We start from the raw sequence: 21,243 nt of genomic DNA, 5'->3' as shown, positions 1-21,243 counted from the left end.
TGTTGGGACTTGAGGTATCACAAGGATGACAAGTGACAGACCCACCTGAGTCTGTCTCGAAGTCCTTGCCCTGAAGTCCCTGCCCTTAGGAGACAGCTGTGGGAATTCAGAGTTGAAGGGTCCAAGGATAATTGAAGGCAGACGCTCATGCAGCAGTGCTTACAGGTGTGACTGTGGACACTTGACAAGTCTAATGTGACAGTAAGATTAAACCTCAGAAAACATCAGCCCATCTTCCCAACTGCATCCATCTCAGAAACCTTGCTGCTAACTGTCCTTAGAAGTAGGAGGGCCAGGAAGTGGGGCACCTGGTTAAACGCACACACTACAGTGTGCAAGGACCCAGGTTCAAGTCCCTGGCCCCCACCTGCAAGGGAGAAAGCTTCACAAGTGGTAAAGCAAGTCTGCAGGTGACTCTCTCCCTCTATCTTCCCCACCCCTCTCAATTTATCTGTCTCTATCCAATAATAAATATATAAATAATATTTTTATAGAAGGGGGCCCAGTCTGTAACACTATTTGTATCATAAGTTCAGAAAATCAGTATGAGGATTTAAGGAGTCATACTTAATGAACAAATGTGGTTAATCCAGAGTTTTCTGAACCATCACTAGAGGTATCAATTGGAGAGCACTCTCAACTTAGGGACTGGCAACTCCTTAAAGGGCAGTGTATTAAAGTGACTACCTAACATTATGCTTGTAAGGGTTTTCCTAAAACATACAGATAATCTCACATAGCTGCCCTAAAACAGGAAAAGGAACAGGTTACAAGGATTAAAAAAAAAAAAAAACATGGAAGGGAGTCTCTTTCCTGATGTGAGATAGTGGATGTGTGGGGAACCCTAAGTTCCAGCTCAGTTTCCAAGCACAGGTGTTGTCCTTTTACTCAGGCCTGAGGATGCTGCTGCAACCTAGGCAGCTAAGCAGCACAGGGAAACATGGCCTTTGAAATTGAGGAGACTGCCAAAAGTAGAAGATGAATAGAGGAGAGAAACCTATTAAAACTTTATTTAAAAAACAAAAACAAACCTTCTTTACTCTTACAGCTCTAGTCTCAGTCATCATGGTTGTTCTATGAGATCTTTAAGTTCAAGCTATTGTTTTAATACAAATGTTTTATTTGAGCTTTGGTTTTCTTTTTTTTAATATTTATTCATTTATTTATTTATTCATTCCCTTTTTGTTGCCCTTGTTGTTTTATTGTTGTTGTTATTGATGTCATTGTTGTTGGATAGGATAGAAAGAAATGGAGAGAGGAGGGGAAGACAGAGGGGGAGAGAGAAAGATAGACATCTGCAGACCTGCTTCACCACTTGTGAAGTAACTCCCCTGCAGGTGGGGAGCCGAGGGCTTGAACCGAGATCCTTACACTGGTCCTTGTGCTTTGCACCACTTGTGCTTAACCCGCTGCACTACCGCCCGACTCCCTGGCTTTCTTATTTTGCTTTTGAATGAAAATTAAGGTGCTATCTTAGGCTAAAATTGGAAATTCTCTCTTGCTTTGATAGACTGATTAGGACTAATGATTCGGCTGGTCTTTTAGACTCTTTTCCCATCTACCTCCCTTCGAACATGGAGAGGTGATTTATTTATTTATTCATTTAGGAAAAGTTCCAAACCGGTAGTGGGTTTTATTGCATCTTTCAAGAGATCACAAGTAGGTCTGATGAGTCATTCCATTATTTTGCTGCTCGTGTGACCGGACAATTTAGAGATTATTCATCAGCCTGCTGAACTGTTCCTTTTTCAGAAACATAGATACCATCCAAAAATTTCCGGATAGCTTTGTATTTAACAGTTGTAGCTGGGTGAATCAATGCAGCTGAATTTGATACAAGTTTGATGCCATTTCCTTCAAGAATTAATTCATCTTTCTGGGCTTGAGATATGGAGCAAACAACACCTGATCTCATTCAAACCCTGCATATGTGTTTTTCACCCAAGAAATTTTTGATTTCAACAAGAGACCCATCCTTCTGAATAATGTTGCTAGGGAAGTGAGCATACACAGACCTCATTTTGTATCGGAAACCCAAGTGTAACAGCCTTGATCATTTTCTGTACATGGCTGCAGATAGTGCGAACAGTAGCCAGTTCCTTTCTATTTCCCCACCATTTGTCAACTCGGAGCTGCTTCTTTTTCTTTCCAAGGAGACTGAGCTCTACATTGATGTGGTTGAAGTCCCTCCGCAGGGTGCCTCTGGGGCCCTTCATGATGACCGGGTGCCCCTTCAGAAAGATGTTGACATTCTCCAGAATGTCGATGGTCTGGTTGCTGAGAATGGTCTTCATTCTCGCAGTAGATCCAGCAAAGAAGGAATGTCTTTCGTCATCACGTTCTTGTCCAGGGAGAGGTTTTTAAGAAGCTATAGATTGTGCCCCCCCCCAAATAAAGTGGGGGGGGGGGACTGACTACAGAAGAGTTTTCAAGGACTTTTCATGTCCAACAAAACAAAGTTCCAGAACAGTTGAAGTTCAGGAGCGAAATGATTTCAAAGTAGATATAAGCATAGGTAGAAAAGTATTTCAGATGATTATCTGTGAAAGATAGTGAAGCTGTGATTAAATGTGTTAAAAAGTGAGGAAGATACTAATCTTTGTGAATTTTTTTAGATAGAGACAGAGAAGCAGAGAGAGACCACAGTACTGAATGTACACAGTACTTCAATGGGTAGAGGCTAGTAGAGGCCAAACTCAAACCTGAGTCATGCACAAGGCAAAGCAACACACTATCCCAGTGAGCTATTTTCCCAGCTGTGGACTAGCTACATTTCATGTGGCTGGTGGCTGATATATCAGACTATACTGTTCTTTTTTTCTTTCTTAAGATTGATTTATTAATGAGAGAGACGCAAAACATCACTTTGGCACCTGTGATGTTGGACCTCATGTTTCTTAAATCCAAAGCCTTGACCACTGCCTCACCTCCTGAGCCTCAGAGTTGACTGACTGAGTGATTGAGTGATTGATTGATTGACTGACTGAGACAGAGAAAGCAGAGAGACAAAGAGAGTAGAAAAGACCACAGCACTGAAGTTTCCTTTAATGCAGTGAGAGCAAAGCTTGTGGTGCACCCACTACTCAAGTGAAATATTTCAACAGCCCAAGAATTCTTATGAATTTTTTAGAAATGTGTCCTGTAAATATCTCTAACTTAGAATGGTTTTCTAATATGAATTGTGTAACTGTTCCCAAGAAGCCCATCACCGTGTGGTGGCAGAATCCCTAAATTGCAGGATTATGCTTTGAGGGATGAACACTGTGACATTTTAGGAGAGACCATACTTCACTCTGGCTGAAAGGCTAACTTCTGGACAGTCTCTATCTACTGTTCAAACACCTTTTCTACTTTTCTACCTTCAAGATAAATTGATCTCCTTTTGTTTTTTTTTTTTTTTTTTTTTTTTTTAGTCAGAGGACACGAGTTCTTCACCAGCCAAAGTAAGAGAGAAGACTATTTTAACTCAAGATTTTGCTAAGAAATACTTTGGTCTACTATGGCAAAGTGATCCGATTCCCTTGCTGTGCCAGTCATGTGTATGTGTTGAGTGTGAACATGCATCCTCTGCCTCTTTAGTAGATTCAAACATAATTAGAAAAAAAAAAAAAACTTAAGCTAAATTACAGTGACCAGTACAGGCTAGCATCTAGTTGATTATAAAATTGTGTGGCATCTCCTTTCCAGACTATATTAACTAGAGAATGGACCATACCTTTAAGAGTTAGGAAATGATGGACACCATTAAACAGGGGTATGGAAAACAAAGAAGCTTGGCACCTTGCATTCAAGGCACCATGAAGAGATAAGTTAGCCCAGTGGTTCTACACTGATATGTCATGGGAATATGATGGGCTGTGCAAAGCTGGATTTCCAAGACTGTGCAGAGTGGCTCAGGTTGATCTGCTAAGTTTTCACTGTGTAGTAAAATAGCCAGTAGCTATGTGTAACTGTTTCTTTAATGTTTTTTTCAAATCATTTTATTGAGGGGATAATGATTTATAGTACAATAGAAATGGACCTACCCTATGCCCCAGCAATTTCTCTCCTGAGAGAGGCACCACAGCACTGCTCCATTTTCCGTGGAGCTTCTCCTAATGTTGTGTTGCTCTCATATGGTGTCAGGGCCGATGCGCAGGGCTTTGTATATGATAAAGTGCATGTTCTGCTGGGTGAGCTGTCTCCAAGACCCCCAGCAATAATGTTTTCAAGGATTCATAAAATGAATTTTTATATGATTCAGGAAGACATCAGGAAATGAAAGACTACATATTGACTTCATCTTTAGTTTTGACTTTTTTTTTCTTTTTTTACCTCCAGGGTTATCACTGGGGCTTGGTGCCTGCACTACAAATCCACTGCTCCTGGCGGCCATCTTTTTCCCATTTTATTGGATAGAGAAGTTGAGAGGGGAGGGGAAGATAGACACCTACAGACCTGTTTGACCACTTGTGAAGCAACTCCCCCCCCCCCCCCGCAAGTGGAGAGCCAGGGCTCAAACTGGGATCCTTGCATAGGTCCTTGCGCTTTGTACTATGTGCGATTAACCCGGTGTGCCACTACTTGACCCCAGTTTTGACAGTTTTTTTTTTTTACAACTACCTCTAATTCTTTTTTCTTTTTCTTTTCTTTTTTTTTTTTTTTTTGCTTCCAGGGTTATTGCTGGGGCTTGGTGCCTGCACTAGGAATCCACTGTTCCTGGAGGCCATTTTTCCCATTGTGATGCTGTTGTTATTGTTGCCATTACTGTTACTAGATAGGACCGAAAGAAATGGAGAGGGGGGAGAGAAAGATAGACATCTGCAAACCTCCTTCATCACTTTGTGAGGCCACCCCCCTGCAGGTGGGGAACCAGGGGCTTGAACTGGGATCTTTATGACGGTCCTTGAGCTTTGTGCCATGTGCACTTAACCCACTGCACTACTGCCCAGCCCCTTGACAGTTTTTTTTAATCCTTGTTCTAGAGGTTTCTTTTTCCCCCTCCCCCCTCCTCCTGTTCCTCTTCCTCTTTCTTTTTATTGCCAGCAGGATTATCACTGAGGCTCAGTGCCAGAACAATGAATCCACTGCTCCTGGCAGCCCTTTTTTCCTTTTTTCTACTTTATTTGACAAAAGAAATTGAGGGGAGAGAAGGAGATAAAGAGGGAGAAAGATAGACACCTGCAGACCTGAGTTACCGCTCATGAAGTATCCCCCCCTCCTGCAGGTGGGGAGCAGAGGCTTGAACCTGGATCCTTCTGCATGATTCTGTGTGTACTCAACTGGGTGCACCACCGCCTGACCCCCTATAGAGGTTTCTTATTTCAATCTTTTATGTAAGCTGGGAGTCCATTGTGAAAGCCTTATATCAGCAAAAGCAGTTATCAAGAGGAGGAGTGAAAACAATGGCAATTGATCACAAGGAAGGATTTGCAAGAATCCAGAACCATGGTTCTCACCCTTGGCTTGCATTGGGATTACCTGAGGGCTTTAAAAAACTGATGTCTGGGCTTCCCTCCTCATCTCAGAGATCCATGTTTAATTGCTCAAGAGTATTTCCCTGGTGTCAAGATTTTTTTGTAAATATCTTTTATTTATTGCATGCAAGAAAAAGAGCACTTCAGCACATGTAGCGCCAGGGATTGAACCAGGAACCCTGGGCATTAAAGCCCAGGGCTCTGTCAGTTGAGCTATTTCCCAAACATTACATCAAGGATTTTTTTTAAAAACCCCAGATGGTTCTCATGTGCTACCAGTGTTAAGACCAGCTATCCCTGGAGGCATGAGTAAGTAGCATGCTACTTTCTTTTCAAATTTACTTATTGGGGAATTAATGTTTTACATTCGACAGTAAATACAATAGTTTGTACATGCATAACATTTCCCAGTTTTCCACATAATACAAACCCCGCTAGGTTGTCTGTCATCCTCTTTGGACCTGTATTTTCCCACACACACACTCACCCCAGAATCTTTTACTTTGGTGCAACATGCCAATTCTAGTTCAGGTTCTACTTGTGTTTTCTTTTCTTGTTTTTCAACTTCTGCCTGACAGTGAGATCATCCCATATTCATCCTTCTGTTTCTGACTTATTTCACTTAACATGATTTCTTCAAGCTCCATCCAGGATCAGCTGAAAACAGTAAAGTCAATCCATTTTTAATAGCTGAGTAATATATATATATGCCACAACTTGTTCAGCCACTCATCTGTTGTTGGACACCTGGGTTGCTTCCAGGTTTTGGCTATTACAAATTGTGCTGCTAAGAACATATTTGTACAAAGATCTTTTTGGATTGGTTTGTTGGGTTCCTTAGGATAGAATTGCAGGATCATAGGGTAGGTCCATTTCTAGCCTTCTGAGAATTCTCCAGACTGTTCTCCACAGAGGTTGGACCAATTGACATTTCCACAAGCAGTGCAGGGAGTTTCCTTTAACCCCACAACCTCTCCAGCATTTGCTGCTGAGTAGCATGCTACTTTGATCCTTTATCCAAAGCATATCCTGTCCCTGAGTCATCAGCATGGGATTCATCACAGTCATCACAGTCAGCTGGTGGTTCCAGATTATAATGCATGCTTGATTTTGAGTGTGTGTGTGTGTGTGTGTGTGTGTGTGTGTGTGTGTGTGTGACCACAAATAAAGTTTTAGGCTGAGGGCGGACCCCAAAGTAGACATGTTTTAGGGAAATTTCTTTTATTTTTTAATTTTTTATTTATAAAATGGAAATATTGACAAGATCATAGGATAAGAGGGGTACAGTTCCCACCACCAGAACTCCATATCCCATCCCCTCCCCTGATAGCTTTCCTATTCTTTATCCCTCTGGGAGTATGGACCCAGGATCATTGTGGGGTGCAGAAAGTGGAAGGTCTGGCTTCTGTAATTGCTTCCATGCTGAACATGGGCATTGATAGGTTGATCCATATTCCCAGCCTGTCTGTCTCTCTCCCTAATGTAGCAGGGATCTGGGGAGGTGGGGCTCCAGGACACATTGGTGAGGTCGTTGGCCCAGTGAAGTCAGGTTGGCATCATGATAGCATCTGGAACTCCGTGGCTGAAAATATATTACAGATATAAAGCAGAACAAGTTGTTGAGTATTCAGGAACCTAAAGACAAGAATATTACAGATGAAGATTTGGGGTCCCTGTTTTAGACAAAGCTAGTAAGTCTATTTTAGGAATATTCCAAGGGGCCCATGACTTCACTAGTTTTTGCCTAAGCCTGACAGGTAAAGTGCATATGACCTAAGTTATTGTCTGGGGAGATGGTGTCATAGTTGGAAAAAGGACTAGAAAGCTGGATCAGGGGCCAGCGATGAGAGTAGCTCCCAAATATGGGAAAAGTATATAAATATTGTTGACTGTAAACCCCATTGATTTGATCGAGAGCCCATAGTTAGCAGAGGAGCCTATGTAATCTCTGCATCCCTGTAGGTCTGAGCTGGCATTCTGTAGTCACGGGTAAGAACATTCCAGGCGGGGTCGGATGGTAGTGCAGCAGGTTAAGTACACATGGTGTCAAGCGCAAGGACCGGCATAAGAATCCCAGTTCGAGCCCCCAGCTCCCCACCTACAGGGGAGTCACTTCACAGGCTGGTGAAGGAGGTCTGCAGGTGTCTATCTTTCTCTCCCCCTCTCTATCTTCCCCTCCTCTCTCCATTTCTCTCTGTCCTAACCAACAATGAATGACATCAACAATAACAATAATAATAGCCACAACAAGGCTACAACAAGGGCAACGAAAGGGGGAAAAATGGCCTTCAGGAGCAGTGGATTCATGGTGCAGACACTGAGCCCCAGCAGTAACCCTGGAGGCAAAAAAAAAAAAAAAAGCTTTCCAGGCTGCATTAATTTCAGGACCCATCATCCTTAGGTGATAGGTAGAGTATGCTATCCAACCTCCCTTCAGAAAATGAAACATTCTTTACCATTGTTGATCCATATTGAGGGCAAGGTCCTATGGGGGCCCACAGAGGGGTCCATTATGTTGTTCCTGATGGAGATGACCAGAGGAGGCTGCAAAGATCAGCTGTGCTAAACTGAGACGCCTTCATCCCATGCTACATAGTTTAGGATGTGTCATTTTTAATCAGTTTCACTTTATAATCACAGATTTACAATACTGTAAAATTTCAGAGTACAGCTTCACCCCTATATATGTGAATCAGACCCTGCACCCATCACCAAAGGTCCACTGCCATAGCACAATCCATTTGCCCCACCCCACCACTCATTTTCCTCATCCCTTTTCTCTTTGGCAACAACCATATTTTTCACAGCCCCTAAGGGTTATTTCTATGGTTGTTTGGCAAGTTCATTTGCTTTTATCATTTATATTCCACATATGAGTAAAACCATCCAGCTATGGGCATACAATTTTGACCTGAAGTATAGTAAATCCAGTTAACTTTGCTTCTTTATCCTTTAAAATCCCTTAAAGGCAGAAAATACAGGAGGCCAGGTGCAACCAGTAAAGCACACACGTTATCATGTGCAAGGTTTGAGGCCATGGTCTCTGCCTGCAGGGGAAGGAGAAGCTTCATGAGTGGTGGAGCAGGCTATAGGTGTCTCTCTTCTTCTGTCCCTCATTCACCCTATTTCTCTCTGTCTCTATCATAATTTAATATGGGAGGAAGGAAGGGAGAGAAAGAGGGAGGTTGGAGGTGGGAGGGAGGGGAATGGAAAGAAAGGAAAAGGGGGAAAGGAAAGAAAGAGAAAACACTAGCCTAAGCAGGACTGTGTCTGATTCTAATCAGGTTTTAAGTCAGTGGTTCTCAAAATGTGGCCTCTTAAACTAGCATCATCATGTGTGAACTTGCTAGAAATGAAGATTCCCAGGCTCACACACCTAGCAAATTAGAAACACTGAGAGTGTTTAGCAGTCTTTTTTTGTTTGTTTGTTTTTTCTTTCTTGCCTCCAGAGTTGTCACTGGGGCTAGGTGCCAGCACTACAAATCCACTGCTCCTGGAGGCCATTTTTCCACTTTATTGGCTAGGACAGAGAATTTGAGAGAGGAATGGAAGACAGGGGAAGAGAAAGACACCTGCAGACCTACTTCACTGCTTGTGAAACAAACCCCTTGCACGTGGGGATCCAGGGGGTAGAACCTGGATCCTTGTGCCAGTCCTTGAGCTTCATACAATGTGTGCTTAATTAACCCGCTACGCCACCACCTGGCCTCTGTAGTCTTCTTTTTCTGTTGTTGTTTTTGTTGTTATTAGACAAAGACAGAAAGGCAGAGTTAGAGACCACAGTGCCAAAGCTTCTATGTGGGGACTAGGCTCAGATCTGTGTTGTGTACATGGCAAAGCAGCACATTATCCAAGCAAGCTATTTCACTGACCCTAGAGATCTTGTTTTAACAAGCCTTCCAGGTAATTCTGGTGCTGAAGGTGGAGAGCCTCTGATTTGAACTGCTAAGAAGAGTACTGTATTTGCCCACCTATAGATCAGCTGACTGATTAGAAACTTGTGTTATCAGGGGCTGAAATGCAGTGCACCTAGTAGAAAGCACACAGTTATCACACTTGAGGACCTCAGTTCAAGACACTGGTCCCACCTTCAGTAGGAGACTTTCATAAGTAGTGGAGCAGTTCTGCAGGTGTCTCTCCTTCTCTCTCTTCTTATCCCCTCCATCCCTTTTCTGTCCCTGTTAGGAAGGAAGGAAGGAAGGAAGGAAGGAAGGAAGGAAGGAAGGAAGGAAGGAAGGAAGGGGAAGGAAAGAAGGAAGGAAGGGAAGAAGGAAAGGGAGTATGGACACCAGGAGTGGTGAAGTCATTATGCAGGCACTGAGCTCCAGTGTTAATCTTGTGTTGTCTGTATAAGTCCTGAAGGGGGAAAAAAAAATTACATTCTTCACTGGTATCTTTATGGTGAATCAGTTATTCTTTTTTTTGCCTCCAGGGTTGTTGCTGGGGCTTGGTGCCTGCACCACAAATCCACTGCTCCTGGAGGCTATTTTCTCCCCTTTGTTGCCCCCCTTTTTTTATTGTTGTTGTGGTTATTATTGTTGTTGTTGGATAGGACAGAGAGAAATGGAGAGAGGAGGGGGAGAGAGGGGGGAGAGAAAGATAGACACCTGCTTCACTGCCTGTAAAGCGACACCCCCCCCCCCGCAGGTGGGAAGCCGGGGGCTCAAACCAGGATCCTTAGGCCAGTCCTTGCGCTTCATGCCATGTGCGCTTAACCTGCTGCACTACTACCTGGCCCCCATGAATCAGTTATTCTTAGAATTGACTTGGTCCTCATGCAAAATCTCCTGAAGTTTGTTAAGGAAAGAAGAAAGGATAATGTGGTAAGGTTCAACAGAGTAGTGGGCTCCCAACTTGAGGGAAAGATATATTTCTTTTTGTGGAGACCCTGAATGGTTGCTAAGCACTAAATATTTCTCAGAGTAAGGGTTCATGTCAGAAAGCTCCTGTTAGCATTGATGATTCTAAGATATTTAGGGGGAAAACTAAAGGACCATAGGAACCTACCACTAGAAAAATGGAGTCAATCGCACTGTCAACAGTTGACAAGTTGTCACTGTAGAAGGGGCCCTTGCAAGAGATACCAAACCAACATCAAGCTTCTCTGTTCCCACATGTAAATCTTAGCCATCTCCTCTCCTATTTCTTTTTTTAAATTTATTTTCCCTTTTGTTGTCCTTGTTTTTTATTGTTTTATAGTTATTATTGTTGTTGTTATTGATGTCGTCGTTGTTAGATAGGACAGAGAGAAATGGAGAGAGGAAGGGAAGACAGAGAGGGGGAGAGAAAGACAACTGCAGACCTACTTCACCTCTTGTGAAGCGACTCCCCTGCAGTTGGGGAGCTGGGGGCTCGAACTGGGGTCTTTATGCCGGTCCTTGTGCTTGGCACCACGTGTGCTTAACCTGCTGCACTACTGCCTGACTCCCTTCTCTCCTATTTCTTTACTGTCCCAACATGTAGTACCTGCCCCTCAGGCAAAGAGAAGGTAAAATGAGCACAGATGTAGTTTGACCAGTTTTCTAGCTACCTGCAATAAAGACACAGGAATATTTTAGCAGACCATGGTACTTGCACTGGGTGTTGTGCCATATGGTGTTCTCATTTTCCTTCAAAGTTGTTCTCTTTTTATTTTTTGTGTGTGTTTGTTTGCTTCACCACTCGCAAAGCTTTCCCCCTGCAGGTGGGGACTGGGGGCTTGAACCCCGGTCCTTGCACATTGTAACATGTTCACTCAAACAGGTGCGCCACTACCCAGCCCCCTCAAAGCTGTTCTCTGATTCCATAGCATCACAATCCTCTGTGGTGCAAAAGTTAGCCAGTGACCACCGGAAACCAGGATTCCCAGCTCCAGAGATCAGGTGCCAGAGAGCCCTTCTTCCTATTAAAAAAAAAAAAAGTCATTTAGTCCTGCTTAGAATTGTTTCCAATTGGGCCTGGCTGAGTTTTCACTTATGGGGGAAGTTTGGTGCATCAGGGAAGTCACTGGTTTGACTCTCCTCCTAAGGAAGAGAAGCTGGGAGATCTCTGTGGGGGACTTTGCCCACCTGGCACCATGATTCCACATCTGGTAATGGCCAACTCCAAATCTGAAATGTCCAGGCTGTCTTATGCTTGGCCTCCAGCTTGGTGACAGGGAGACTTGGGGCAGTGGACCTTTCTTCCCAAGTCTCCACTGAACAGCTCTGAACAAAGAAGACCTTTGTAATAGTATAAGTGCATTTTAAACCTCTAAGTACATGCATTCTCCATGGGGAACCTTGCTGCAAACTGATGATGCCCTCCCTTCTGCCCTGGGATTCAGAAGGCTTGGCTCTTGTGGGTCAATAAAAATGGCAGAGGGAACTCCGGTGGCAAACAAAGGGCCCTGCCCTTGTTTTCCAATTGCTAGGCTGTGGGTACAGCTTGAGTAAGGCTCTCAGTTCATAGGTGCTGTGTTGCAGAGGTAGGGGTTCCAAACACCCTTGTCTGCTGCTTCTGAACTGGGGAAGGTGGACCACACCCAAGAAGAGCTCTGCCCAGCTCCTCCTGAGCTCTTCCCCTCCATTTCTTCCTTCCAGATCACTCGCCAACAGTACCAGAATGCGCTCACTGCCTGCCACATGGACAGCTCCCCCCAGTCCCCTGACATGGAAGCCTTCACTGACGGAGACTCCACTAAGGCCCCCACAACGCGGGGCACCCCCCAGACACCCAAGGATGACCCTGTTGTTGCCCTCCTGAACACCAGGAACAGCCTTCCATGTGAGCTGGGATGCCTTGGGGAGGGGGTGGCCCTGCCTGCTTTCTCTGCACTGCCTGGAGCTGCCATCTTGTGCCTCTCAGAGTCCCAGGTCTCCTCCAGAGCAGGGGTGACATGCTTGCCTCCCCATCCCCCAGCCCCCACCCCCCCAGGCAGCCGCTCTGATGGGCTGAGAAGCCCCAGCGAGGTCGTTTACTTGAGGATGGAGGAGATGGCCTTCACTCAGGAGGAGATGACGGACTTTGAAGATCAGGACACACAGCAGCTCTCTCTGTCTCCTGCAGCTGTTCCCACCAGAGCAGGTCAGGGGATGGCGGGGCTGGGACTAGCCAGAAGACCACTAGGCACTGGGATGGTCCAGGAGGAACCCATGGCTCCCTTCCAGTGGGCCCTAGAGACCAGAAGAAATCTGTTGGACTTGTCCTGAGATCTGAGATCATATTGGCTTCCTCTGAGACATGGCATGCTTCCTACTTGATGGTGTTGTTAATCCAAGCTCCAGATTCCCACCAGTTCCATGAACCTTCTGTGCTTGTCTCACTAAGATATATTTCTCCAGACTTTAAACAATCTCTTATGCTTACCCTCAGGCTGATGGCTACCCTCCCCTCCAACACAAACATCCCCAATCTGTTCCACCCTATAGTCTGAGACCCCTGAAGTCCAGAGCAGTGGCCTGACAGGTTTGCACTGAACTTATGAGTCACTGATACAATATGTCCGCACCTGGGACTAAGACAGACTGAAATATAATCATCATCCTCAGGACTGAAATTAAAACTGATGTTCTTTTTCTCCCCCACACAATGAGTCTAGTAGCTAAGTATGTAGCAAGAATCTATGTCAAAGGAATAAGACTGAAAGAGATGAGGTAACCTTTGGGGAGCATCTCATCCATCCCTCCTCACCTGACACCTGACGGGAGGACCCAGGTGACTGGTGAAAGACAGTGACTTGCCCAAGTGCACACACTGTATTCAAAGTGGGCTCAGCCTCATGGCTTTGGGCCTGTGCAGTCCCCACCACACCACTTTGTCTCCTTACTCTATTGGTAGTAATGGCCCTGGCCTCATCCTTAAGCTGAAATTCGAATTCTGAATCCCTCCACACTGGGTTTGTTAGAGAAAGACTAGAACATAGTCTATATTGTTGTGAGAACTTGTGATTTTCTGAGTCTGTGCAAATGGAGGAAGGAGGCACCTCACCTGTTCTCAAGTGTGCTTTTTATCATGCAGAGACAGAAGAGATGGCATCTTGATCTCTCCTGCTAGTGTTTGGACAGTTAGACTCCTGCTCCAGTTCTCTGTTTCTCTGTTCTTTTTCTGGTTGTGAAATGCCACCTGACTAACTTTTTAAGGCCAAGGGCTTCATAAGCTTCTCTGCCTGGTAGTGGCTACCACTGCCTTCTCTCTGATCTTGAACTTTCACCTGCTGAGGAGTATATGGCCCCCTAGATCAGTGGGTGTATAGGTTGGACAGACCTGAGTTCATTCTTTTTTACATTCTCTCAGCATCAGACAGTGAGTGTTGTAACATCAACCTGGATACAGAGAACAGCCCCTGCAGCAGTGACCTTGAGGAAACCATGGGCAAGAAACTACTGAGAACCTTGAGTGAGTAACTTTTTTTTTTCCCACCTCCAGGGTTGGATGCCAGCACTATGAATCCACTGCTTCTGACAGCCAATTTTTTCCTTTTTATTTTATAGGACAGAGAGAAATTGAGAGGGGAGGAGGAGGTAGAGAAAGAGAGAGAAAGATAGACACCTGCAGACCTGCTTCACCACTTGTGAAGCGTCCTAGCTGCAGGTGGGAAGCAGGGGCTTGAACCCAGGTCCTTATTCAGGTCCTTGCGCATAGAGTAACTCTTCACATAGACAAAAGCCACTGTCTGGTAGGATAACCTGAATCTTAAACCTGGAGGAAGAACTACTGACTCCTCTTGAGAATTCTAATGAACTATAATAATCATAGAAGCCCACAACAGGGCTTAGGCTGGTGCTGCACCCTCCATAGTGGGGATCTGTCCCACTCAGTTGGCGGTTGTCTAGAATAGCAGTTGACAGGTCATGTTCACAGATCAAATACTGATACCCTGCCCCCACCCCTGCCTGTGATTGTATTTTTTTTCCTTTTATTTGACAGGATAGAGAGAAATTAATAGAGGATGTGGAGAGGAAATATGAGGAGAAAGAGAGAGACCTATAGCCCTGCTTTACCACTTGGGAAGCTTCCCCCCTGCAGGTGGGGACTGAGTGCTTGAATCTGGGTCCTTATACATGGTGCACCACTACCTCCCCCCAAGCTGGCTAGACCCATTGTTAACCATAGCTACAATACATGGTCTGGGAAAGGGAATAGTAGAGAAAGCATTGGACTCTCAAGCATGAGGTCCCAAGTTCGATTCCCTGGCAGCACATGTACCAGAGTGATGTCTGGTTCTTTCTCTCTCTCCTTCTATCTTTCTCATTAACAAATACAAACTTAAAAAAAAAAACTGCATAAGGATCCCAGTTTGAGCCCCCAGCTCCCCACCCAAGCAGTGAAGCAGGTCTGCAGGTATCTGTCTTTCTCTCCTCCTCTGTCTTCCCCTCCTCTCTCAATTTCTCTCTGTCCTATCCAACAATGACGACAACAATAATCACTACAGCAATGAAAAACAAGGGCAACAAAAGGGAATAAATAAATAAATGTTTTTAAAAAAACTGATAGATACGATGGCAGAGTTGAGAGTTTTAGTAGGATCAGATGACCAGCAAAGCCTATCATATTTGCCATCTGTCCTTTCAAGAACTTGTGTCAGGCGGCTCAATAGCCAGGAAAGCAGCAGGGTGCAGGACGTGAACCTATAGTCCCAGTTACTGGGAAAGTTGGTGCTAGAGGCTCGCCTGAGCCCAGGACCTCTGCTGTGCTGCTCAGGTGTCCTAAGTTCAACATCAATACTTGGATGAACTCCTGGGAGTGGGGAACCACTAGGTTTTAGAGAGGAGATTGGCTCAGGTGGGAAATGGAGCAGGTCCGACCTGCCTTGCTGACCAGAAGAGAAAGCAGTATCCTCCATGGAAGGCAGAAAGAACAAAGTGAGAAAAAAAAAACTCCTTCCTCAAAACAAGAGACAGGACCAGAGTGTGATACCATCATTGAAGACAATTATGTCATCACTCCACCTGCAGAAGGAGATTTCTTCAGTGGTAGAGGATGAAGGTCCCTGGGAATGACTCCAGCCACACTCACTAAAACTTTGACTCGGGAGACATCAAAACCTATGCAATCTGTCCTATCTCAGAGGCTGTCTGGCCTGAGCTGGAGCCAGCAGGGGCAGGGAAGGCATGGTCCCAGGGGATTGTACTGACTTTCCTGATATCCCCTAGGAAATTTCCATTACATTTGGCACTACCCTGGTGGTGGTGGTTGTTTGTGTTGTGGGGTTTTTTTTTTTTTTTTTTTTTTTTTTTGGCATCTTGGAGATGTCATCTCAGGTGAAAGGTGAATCCTAGTTCTTCAGGATATAAATATGGGGTATGAGTACCAGGGTACAGTGCAGATTACTTCCTGACACACTATTGAGAGCTACTCTCTCCATTTCTGCTTTTGTATTAAAAAATGTTTGCATCACCAAGAGAACATGAAAGTTCTCCCATCCTGACACACCGATCCTTACAAAGTGTGTTTTTCAGGTGGTCGGAAAAGGAAGAGGTCACCAGATGCAGAGCAAGTGTCTGAGGAGAACTCCAACTTAACGCCCCTGATCACATGACAGTCAGGCAGTGCTGGCTGGGTGTGAGATTCCAGAGCTCTGGGGGAGAACCCACCATCCCATCATCTGCCTCCCCTAAAGCCTCCCACAGGTGACAGCGTGTTCTGCTTTCCTTTCCACCTCTTCACCCGTTGCTGTCAGTTTGGCAGATTTTTCCCTCGTTGCCTCCAGTTGGACTCAGAGCCTTGCTGTGGCCAGAACGGAAAGAGGTGTCTCCAGTGGACCATACTAGAAATGGTCTTGCCCATAGCACAGCTGACAGTACCACTCTGGGACTCCTGGTGCCCTTTCTGTTCTTTGGGATTCCTGATGCCATATTTCATGCTTAGCTTAAGCTCAGAAGGAGCCACTGACAGACAGGCACAGAGGAAGATGGACCAGAAAGTAGAGAGAGGTTAGTTGAGGAACTGCACCAAGAACTCCTGAACTGTAGAACACTGGGACCCCACCGTGAAGTCATGTGACATCATAGTATAGAAAACTGTCAGTGACCAGTTTCCTGTTAGATAAGGGTTCCAACAGCCTGGGAATTATATCTCAGCTGGAATGGAAGGAATGTGAAATGGAATCTCAAGTCACTGTTTTTCCCAGGGACACATCTGTTTTGGCTCCAGACCAGCAGTCAGTCAGTCAGTGGTCGATCAATAAATCTGCTCTGGGAGAGGAAAAGAGCAGTGAGACCTAATTGGGAGCCAGAGACAGAACTTCAGGTTTTAAGTTTTATTTAAAGCAGATATATATATATGTATGTATGTATAAGAATTATAAGCTGTTAAAGCAAGTTTAAGCCATGACAAACCAAAGAGTGCCCAGGTCAGCCAAGAAGGATGCAAGCTGCCAAGCGACTTCAATGTGCATTAGGTGGGAACAATGAAGAATCACTCTTCCCCATCCACCACCACCACCACCCCATTCATCCATTACTCCATCCCAGCAAGTCAACTAAATGAACGTTATTCCAAGAATTTATTAGATCTTTGAATTTTTTTTTCCGCCTGGATACTAGGCCAGGTGCAATTCCAACGATGGCCACTAGGTGGTAGCATGACTGCACCTACGTCGATAAAATCATTGATTCAAAAACCTAACAGCCAGCTTTTGGGAAAATGTGGAAGAAAAAGTTGTCTTCAGGACAATAATCTTCCCTTCTAGTCCATCTCCCACCCCTTGGATTCTCTTTATGTGGAATCAGTGATCTAATGCTGCCGGCTGAATCTCCAGATTATTCCCAACCATCGAGGCCTCCCTCCCCTTCCTCCAAAGTCATTATCCCCATGCCCCTATAATCAAATGGGAATTGGGGGGATTAATAATTCCCCTGGGTAATTTGCATCTCAAAGGAAACTGCTCACCTTTAACTCAGGAGTTTTTAACTTAGAGTCTATAACCCCAGGGGAAGTCCACTGATGGATGGACTTGAGGGTCTCTGCCCCTAACAGTCAGAATCTAGTGTATGTTCTTTTGTTTGTCAGAGAGCTAGTGCTGTCATAGGATTTTCAAAGGTCATAGAACTACAAAGTGTTGAAAACCACTATTTTAGTGGAACATTCAACCCAAGGCTTCTACAATGCAGAGTAAAGTGAATACTAGGCCCTTTGAGATTATTAGACTATTAGAAACAAGTGGTTTTCTCAAATGTTTTGTCAAGCCAGTGGGGAAAAACAGGTACCCACCAAGAACTGGAAATCCTCTGAAATTTTTGACACAGTATTGTCCAGCCTCTACCCCACAAAGCTTCACCCCCACTTCTTCCCCACCAAATTTGAGCAGCTGCTGCAGGCAGGAGGGCCACAGCATGTGAACACTTTCCAGCTGGAGAGGTCTTCCAGCAGGCTTTCATTGACTTCACACCCCTACCTGACTCTGCCTGAGGCTCAGCAGTGCATGACTTCTCGTAGACAACTCTACCGCAACCACCCACCCCCAACACCTGCTCTTTGCCCAGAAGGAATTGGCAAAGTGTCAGCCTGTGTGCTAGATGCCTCAGACCTAAAGACATGAGCTTCTAGCAAGAATTGCCATCATGCAGTCTCTGGTCTAGGGGTGCCTGCCTGGCTTGTCTTCTTTTCATTCCCCTGCAGGCCTCGGGGCTCAGGCCACTGCTGCTGCACCACATCTCTGCAAAGTCCCCACAGAGCCTGTCACCATGCGTCTTTGTAGTCCCTTTATCCCAAGATTTTCTTCAGGTTAAAAAAAAAATAGAGAAGTAATTTTAAAACAAAGCATTTATGAAAGCTTAGAGAACTGTAAATAATTTTTAAATAAAAAAAAAATGCTTTTTCCTGGAAAGTGGCTATTTTCCTCACTCCTGGGATCTCCCAAGTTCTAAAGTGGTTTCATTGAGATGCAGGTTGGATGATGCAGGTCTAATAATTATCTTACCTGAGTCCCAGCTGCCTGAAAAAGTGAGAGGCTTTAATAGGTAACAGAAAAGTGCTGGTGCTCTGCTCTGAATGGCCAGATAGGCAAGATTTTGTAGAAATGAATGGGGAAATAGAAAATAAAATTCCAATGAGAAGCTGAAGTGTGCCTGAAGACCAGAAACACTAAGATAGGGGTGAGAAAGGCTTGGCACCAGACAGACAGGACATCAGTAGCATAAGGACTTGCATGTGAGAGGTTCCATGTTTGATTGTTTCATCTCTGGCACCACCAACAGCTCGAGCTGTGCAGCACTCTGGTAAAAGAAAGAGAAGGGAGGGAGGGAGGGGAAAGAGCCATTGTTGGACCCGTGTGTTACACAAGGTATGTACCCAAGTTCATAGTCTTGGGGTCAGACCCAGGTACTGTCCATCACTGAGACAATGTGCTGGCCACACTAGCTTACTTCTGCAAATCTTCTTGAAAGGTGCTAAAGAGCTACAATTCCAAGCTTTGAACTCTAAGGCATGGAGTCCCAAGTTCAATCCTTGGCACACCATATGCCAGAGGCATGCTCTGGTTCGCCACCTTTCATCGTAAATTTTTTCCTTTTACTTGATACAGCCGAAATTTAGAGCAAAGGGGGAATATGTGTGTGTGTGTGTGTGTGTGTATATATATATATATATAGAGAGAGAGAGAGAGAGAGAGAGAGATCTACAGACTGCTTCACCTCTCATGAAACCTCCCCTCTGCAGCTGGGGAGCTGGGGACTTAGGGCTTGAACTCGAGTCCTTGCACATAGTAAAATGTGCACTTTACCACAGTATTACTTCCCACCCCTTTTCTAAGAATAGAATTAAGAGGCCCAAATTCCATCAAGATTGAGGTTTAGGTTGTTTGATTTTTAGCAATAGAAACGTTTTAGCATTTAGTGAGAATACTTTGGTTTAAGGAAGAATTTTAGCTATCTTTTCACTAGTCCTACTACCCTAGAGAAAGCAATTTAATATATTCTTTTTTTAATATTTACTTGTTTTCCCTTTTGTTGCCCTTGTTGTAGTTTTTATTGTTGTTGTTACTGATGTCATCATTGGTGGGTAGGACAGAGAGAAATGGAGAGAGGAGGGGAAGACAGAGGGGGAGAGAAAGATAGACACCTGCAGACCGGCTTCACTGATTGCAAAGTGACTCCCCTGCATGTGGGGAGCCGGGAGCTCGAAATGAGATCCTTAACACTGGTCCTTTCACTTTGTGCCACGTGCACTTAACCCACTGCACTACCACCTGACTACCTTAACTTATATTCTTTTTTAAAATTTATCTATTTATTTTCCCTTTTGTTGCTTTATTATTACTGTTGTAGTTATTATTGTTGTTGTTATTTATATAGTCATTGTCAGGACAGTGAAATGGAGAGAGGAGGGGAAGACAGAGAGGGGGAGAGAAAGATAGACACCTGCAGACCTGCTTCTCCGCTTGTGAAGCGACTCCCCTGCAGGTAGGGAGCTGAGGGCTCGAACTGGGATCCTTAACTTACATACTTCTTAATGAGAGAAAGACTTTGTCAGGCAGGATTGCACCCTGGAGACCCGCAAAATCATTTTAATATTTCAAACTATCTCTCTCACACACAGAACTCTCTGCAGGGCAGCTGAAGAGATCTGGAAACCACATCCTGTGAGGAAAAACAAAGGATATGGGGGAGGGGTTTCACAGGGAAAAGCAAAAGGAGTAACAACTACTCAAGTATGTGAAAGTTTATCAGAAGTATCAGTAGGCTTAGTACTTACAGTTTCTTTTTTCTTTTTCCATCAGGGGTTCTTTCTATTTTTATTTGATAGGACAGAAAGAGAGAAAGTGAAAGACAGGCATCTGCAGATCTGCTCCACCACTTGTGAAGTGTCCCCCCTTAAGGTGGGGAACGGAAGGCTCTAACCCTCTAACCCGGGTCCTAGAGCACTCAACCAATACTTGCACTCAACCAGAAGCGCCACTAGTTATAGTTTCAAGGGAGGAGGGGCACCGAGGAGCAGGCGAGATGAGGATCAAATGCTGAACCAGGGTAAAGATTTTTTTCTCCAAAGAATAACACTGGGGCCTTGGGTTTTAACAATATCAACTCTAAGTGCCTTCAGACCATCCCCTGCCCCTTAATATTTTTCATTTATTTGTATAGAGACATAAAATGAGAGGGAAAGGGGAGATAGGGAGAGAGAAAGAGCAGCAATGCTTCACTCCTTGTGACGATCTCCCCCGATCTCCCCCTGCAAGCGGGGACTTGGGACTTGAACCCAGGTCCTTGCACACTGGAACATGTGTTACTGGGCAAGCCACCACCCAGCCCCTCCCCCCAAGATTTTTAAAGAGAGAGAGGAGAGCCATGGATGAGAGAAAAAAGGAAGAGACACCACAGAGCTGCTCCATGGAGCTCCCCTGGCACACGTAAGGAGATGACAGTGTCCATCTGGGTAAGGTGCCAAGGCCCCAGGATGAGCTGGCTCCTGGTCCCAAAGTGATCTTTTGAAATGCGTGTGCTCCATCAGTAGAGTGGAATACCTCACCACATACTGAAAAAACTACCCCTCCTCCCACCCCAGGCAGAAATGTCCAGTCAGAGACGATACAGAAAGGACAACTTGGGCTGGGGGAGAAGAAAAGCTAGAACGGGCTGACTTCTAGGACCCCAACCAGTCCCCAAGACTCTAGTCCTCAAAGGGCCAGATCCTTTTGAGATGGTATTTTCAAAGGTACTTTTTAATATTTCAAAACTAGGTAGTGATCTTTATATTTTAAAGAAGATTCAACCCTACCAAATTCTACAAAACTCATTTGAAGGGGATGGGTTGTGGTGCAACTGGTAAAATGGTAACTACCATGTGTGAGGAATCAGATTCCAGCTCTTGGTCCCCACCAGAGGGGAGGTGG

At 44.8% G+C, this 21,243-nt stretch overlaps 1 protein-coding gene and 1 pseudogene across 4 annotated transcripts in view; one reads left to right on the top strand and one right to left on the bottom strand.

Moving 5' to 3' along the window:
• The window catches only part of CNNM1 (cyclin and CBS domain divalent metal cation transport mediator 1), an 87,301-nt gene extending 68,347 nt beyond the window's left edge, over positions 1–18,954 (top strand). For 2 of the 4 annotated variants that reach the window (XM_060171509.1, XM_007534276.3), the window contains 4 exons: positions 12,017–12,200; positions 12,351–12,500; positions 13,710–13,811; positions 15,875–18,954. In XM_060171509.1, coding sequence (XP_060027492.1) covers positions 12,017–12,200; positions 12,351–12,500; positions 13,710–13,811; positions 15,875–15,954 — 516 coding nt within the window. In that variant the 3' untranslated portion in view covers positions 15,955–18,954. The remainder of the gene's footprint in view (positions 1–12,016; positions 12,201–12,350; positions 12,501–13,709; positions 13,812–15,874) is intronic. The other 2 variants (XM_060171510.1, XM_060171511.1) reach the window with 2 other exon arrangements.
• Positions 1,718–2,340, bottom strand: LOC103123614 (large ribosomal subunit protein uL6-like; annotated as a pseudogene).
• Positions 18,955–21,243: the final 2,289 nt, after the last annotated feature.

Source organism: Erinaceus europaeus, chromosome 14 (assembly GCF_950295315.1).
Source record: "Erinaceus europaeus chromosome 14, mEriEur2.1, whole genome shotgun sequence".
Lineage (NCBI taxonomy): Eukaryota > Metazoa > Chordata > Mammalia > Eulipotyphla > Erinaceidae > Erinaceus > Erinaceus europaeus.
Note: the sequence above shows the minus strand (reverse complement) of the source record. Positions and strands in the feature narration are given on the sequence as shown.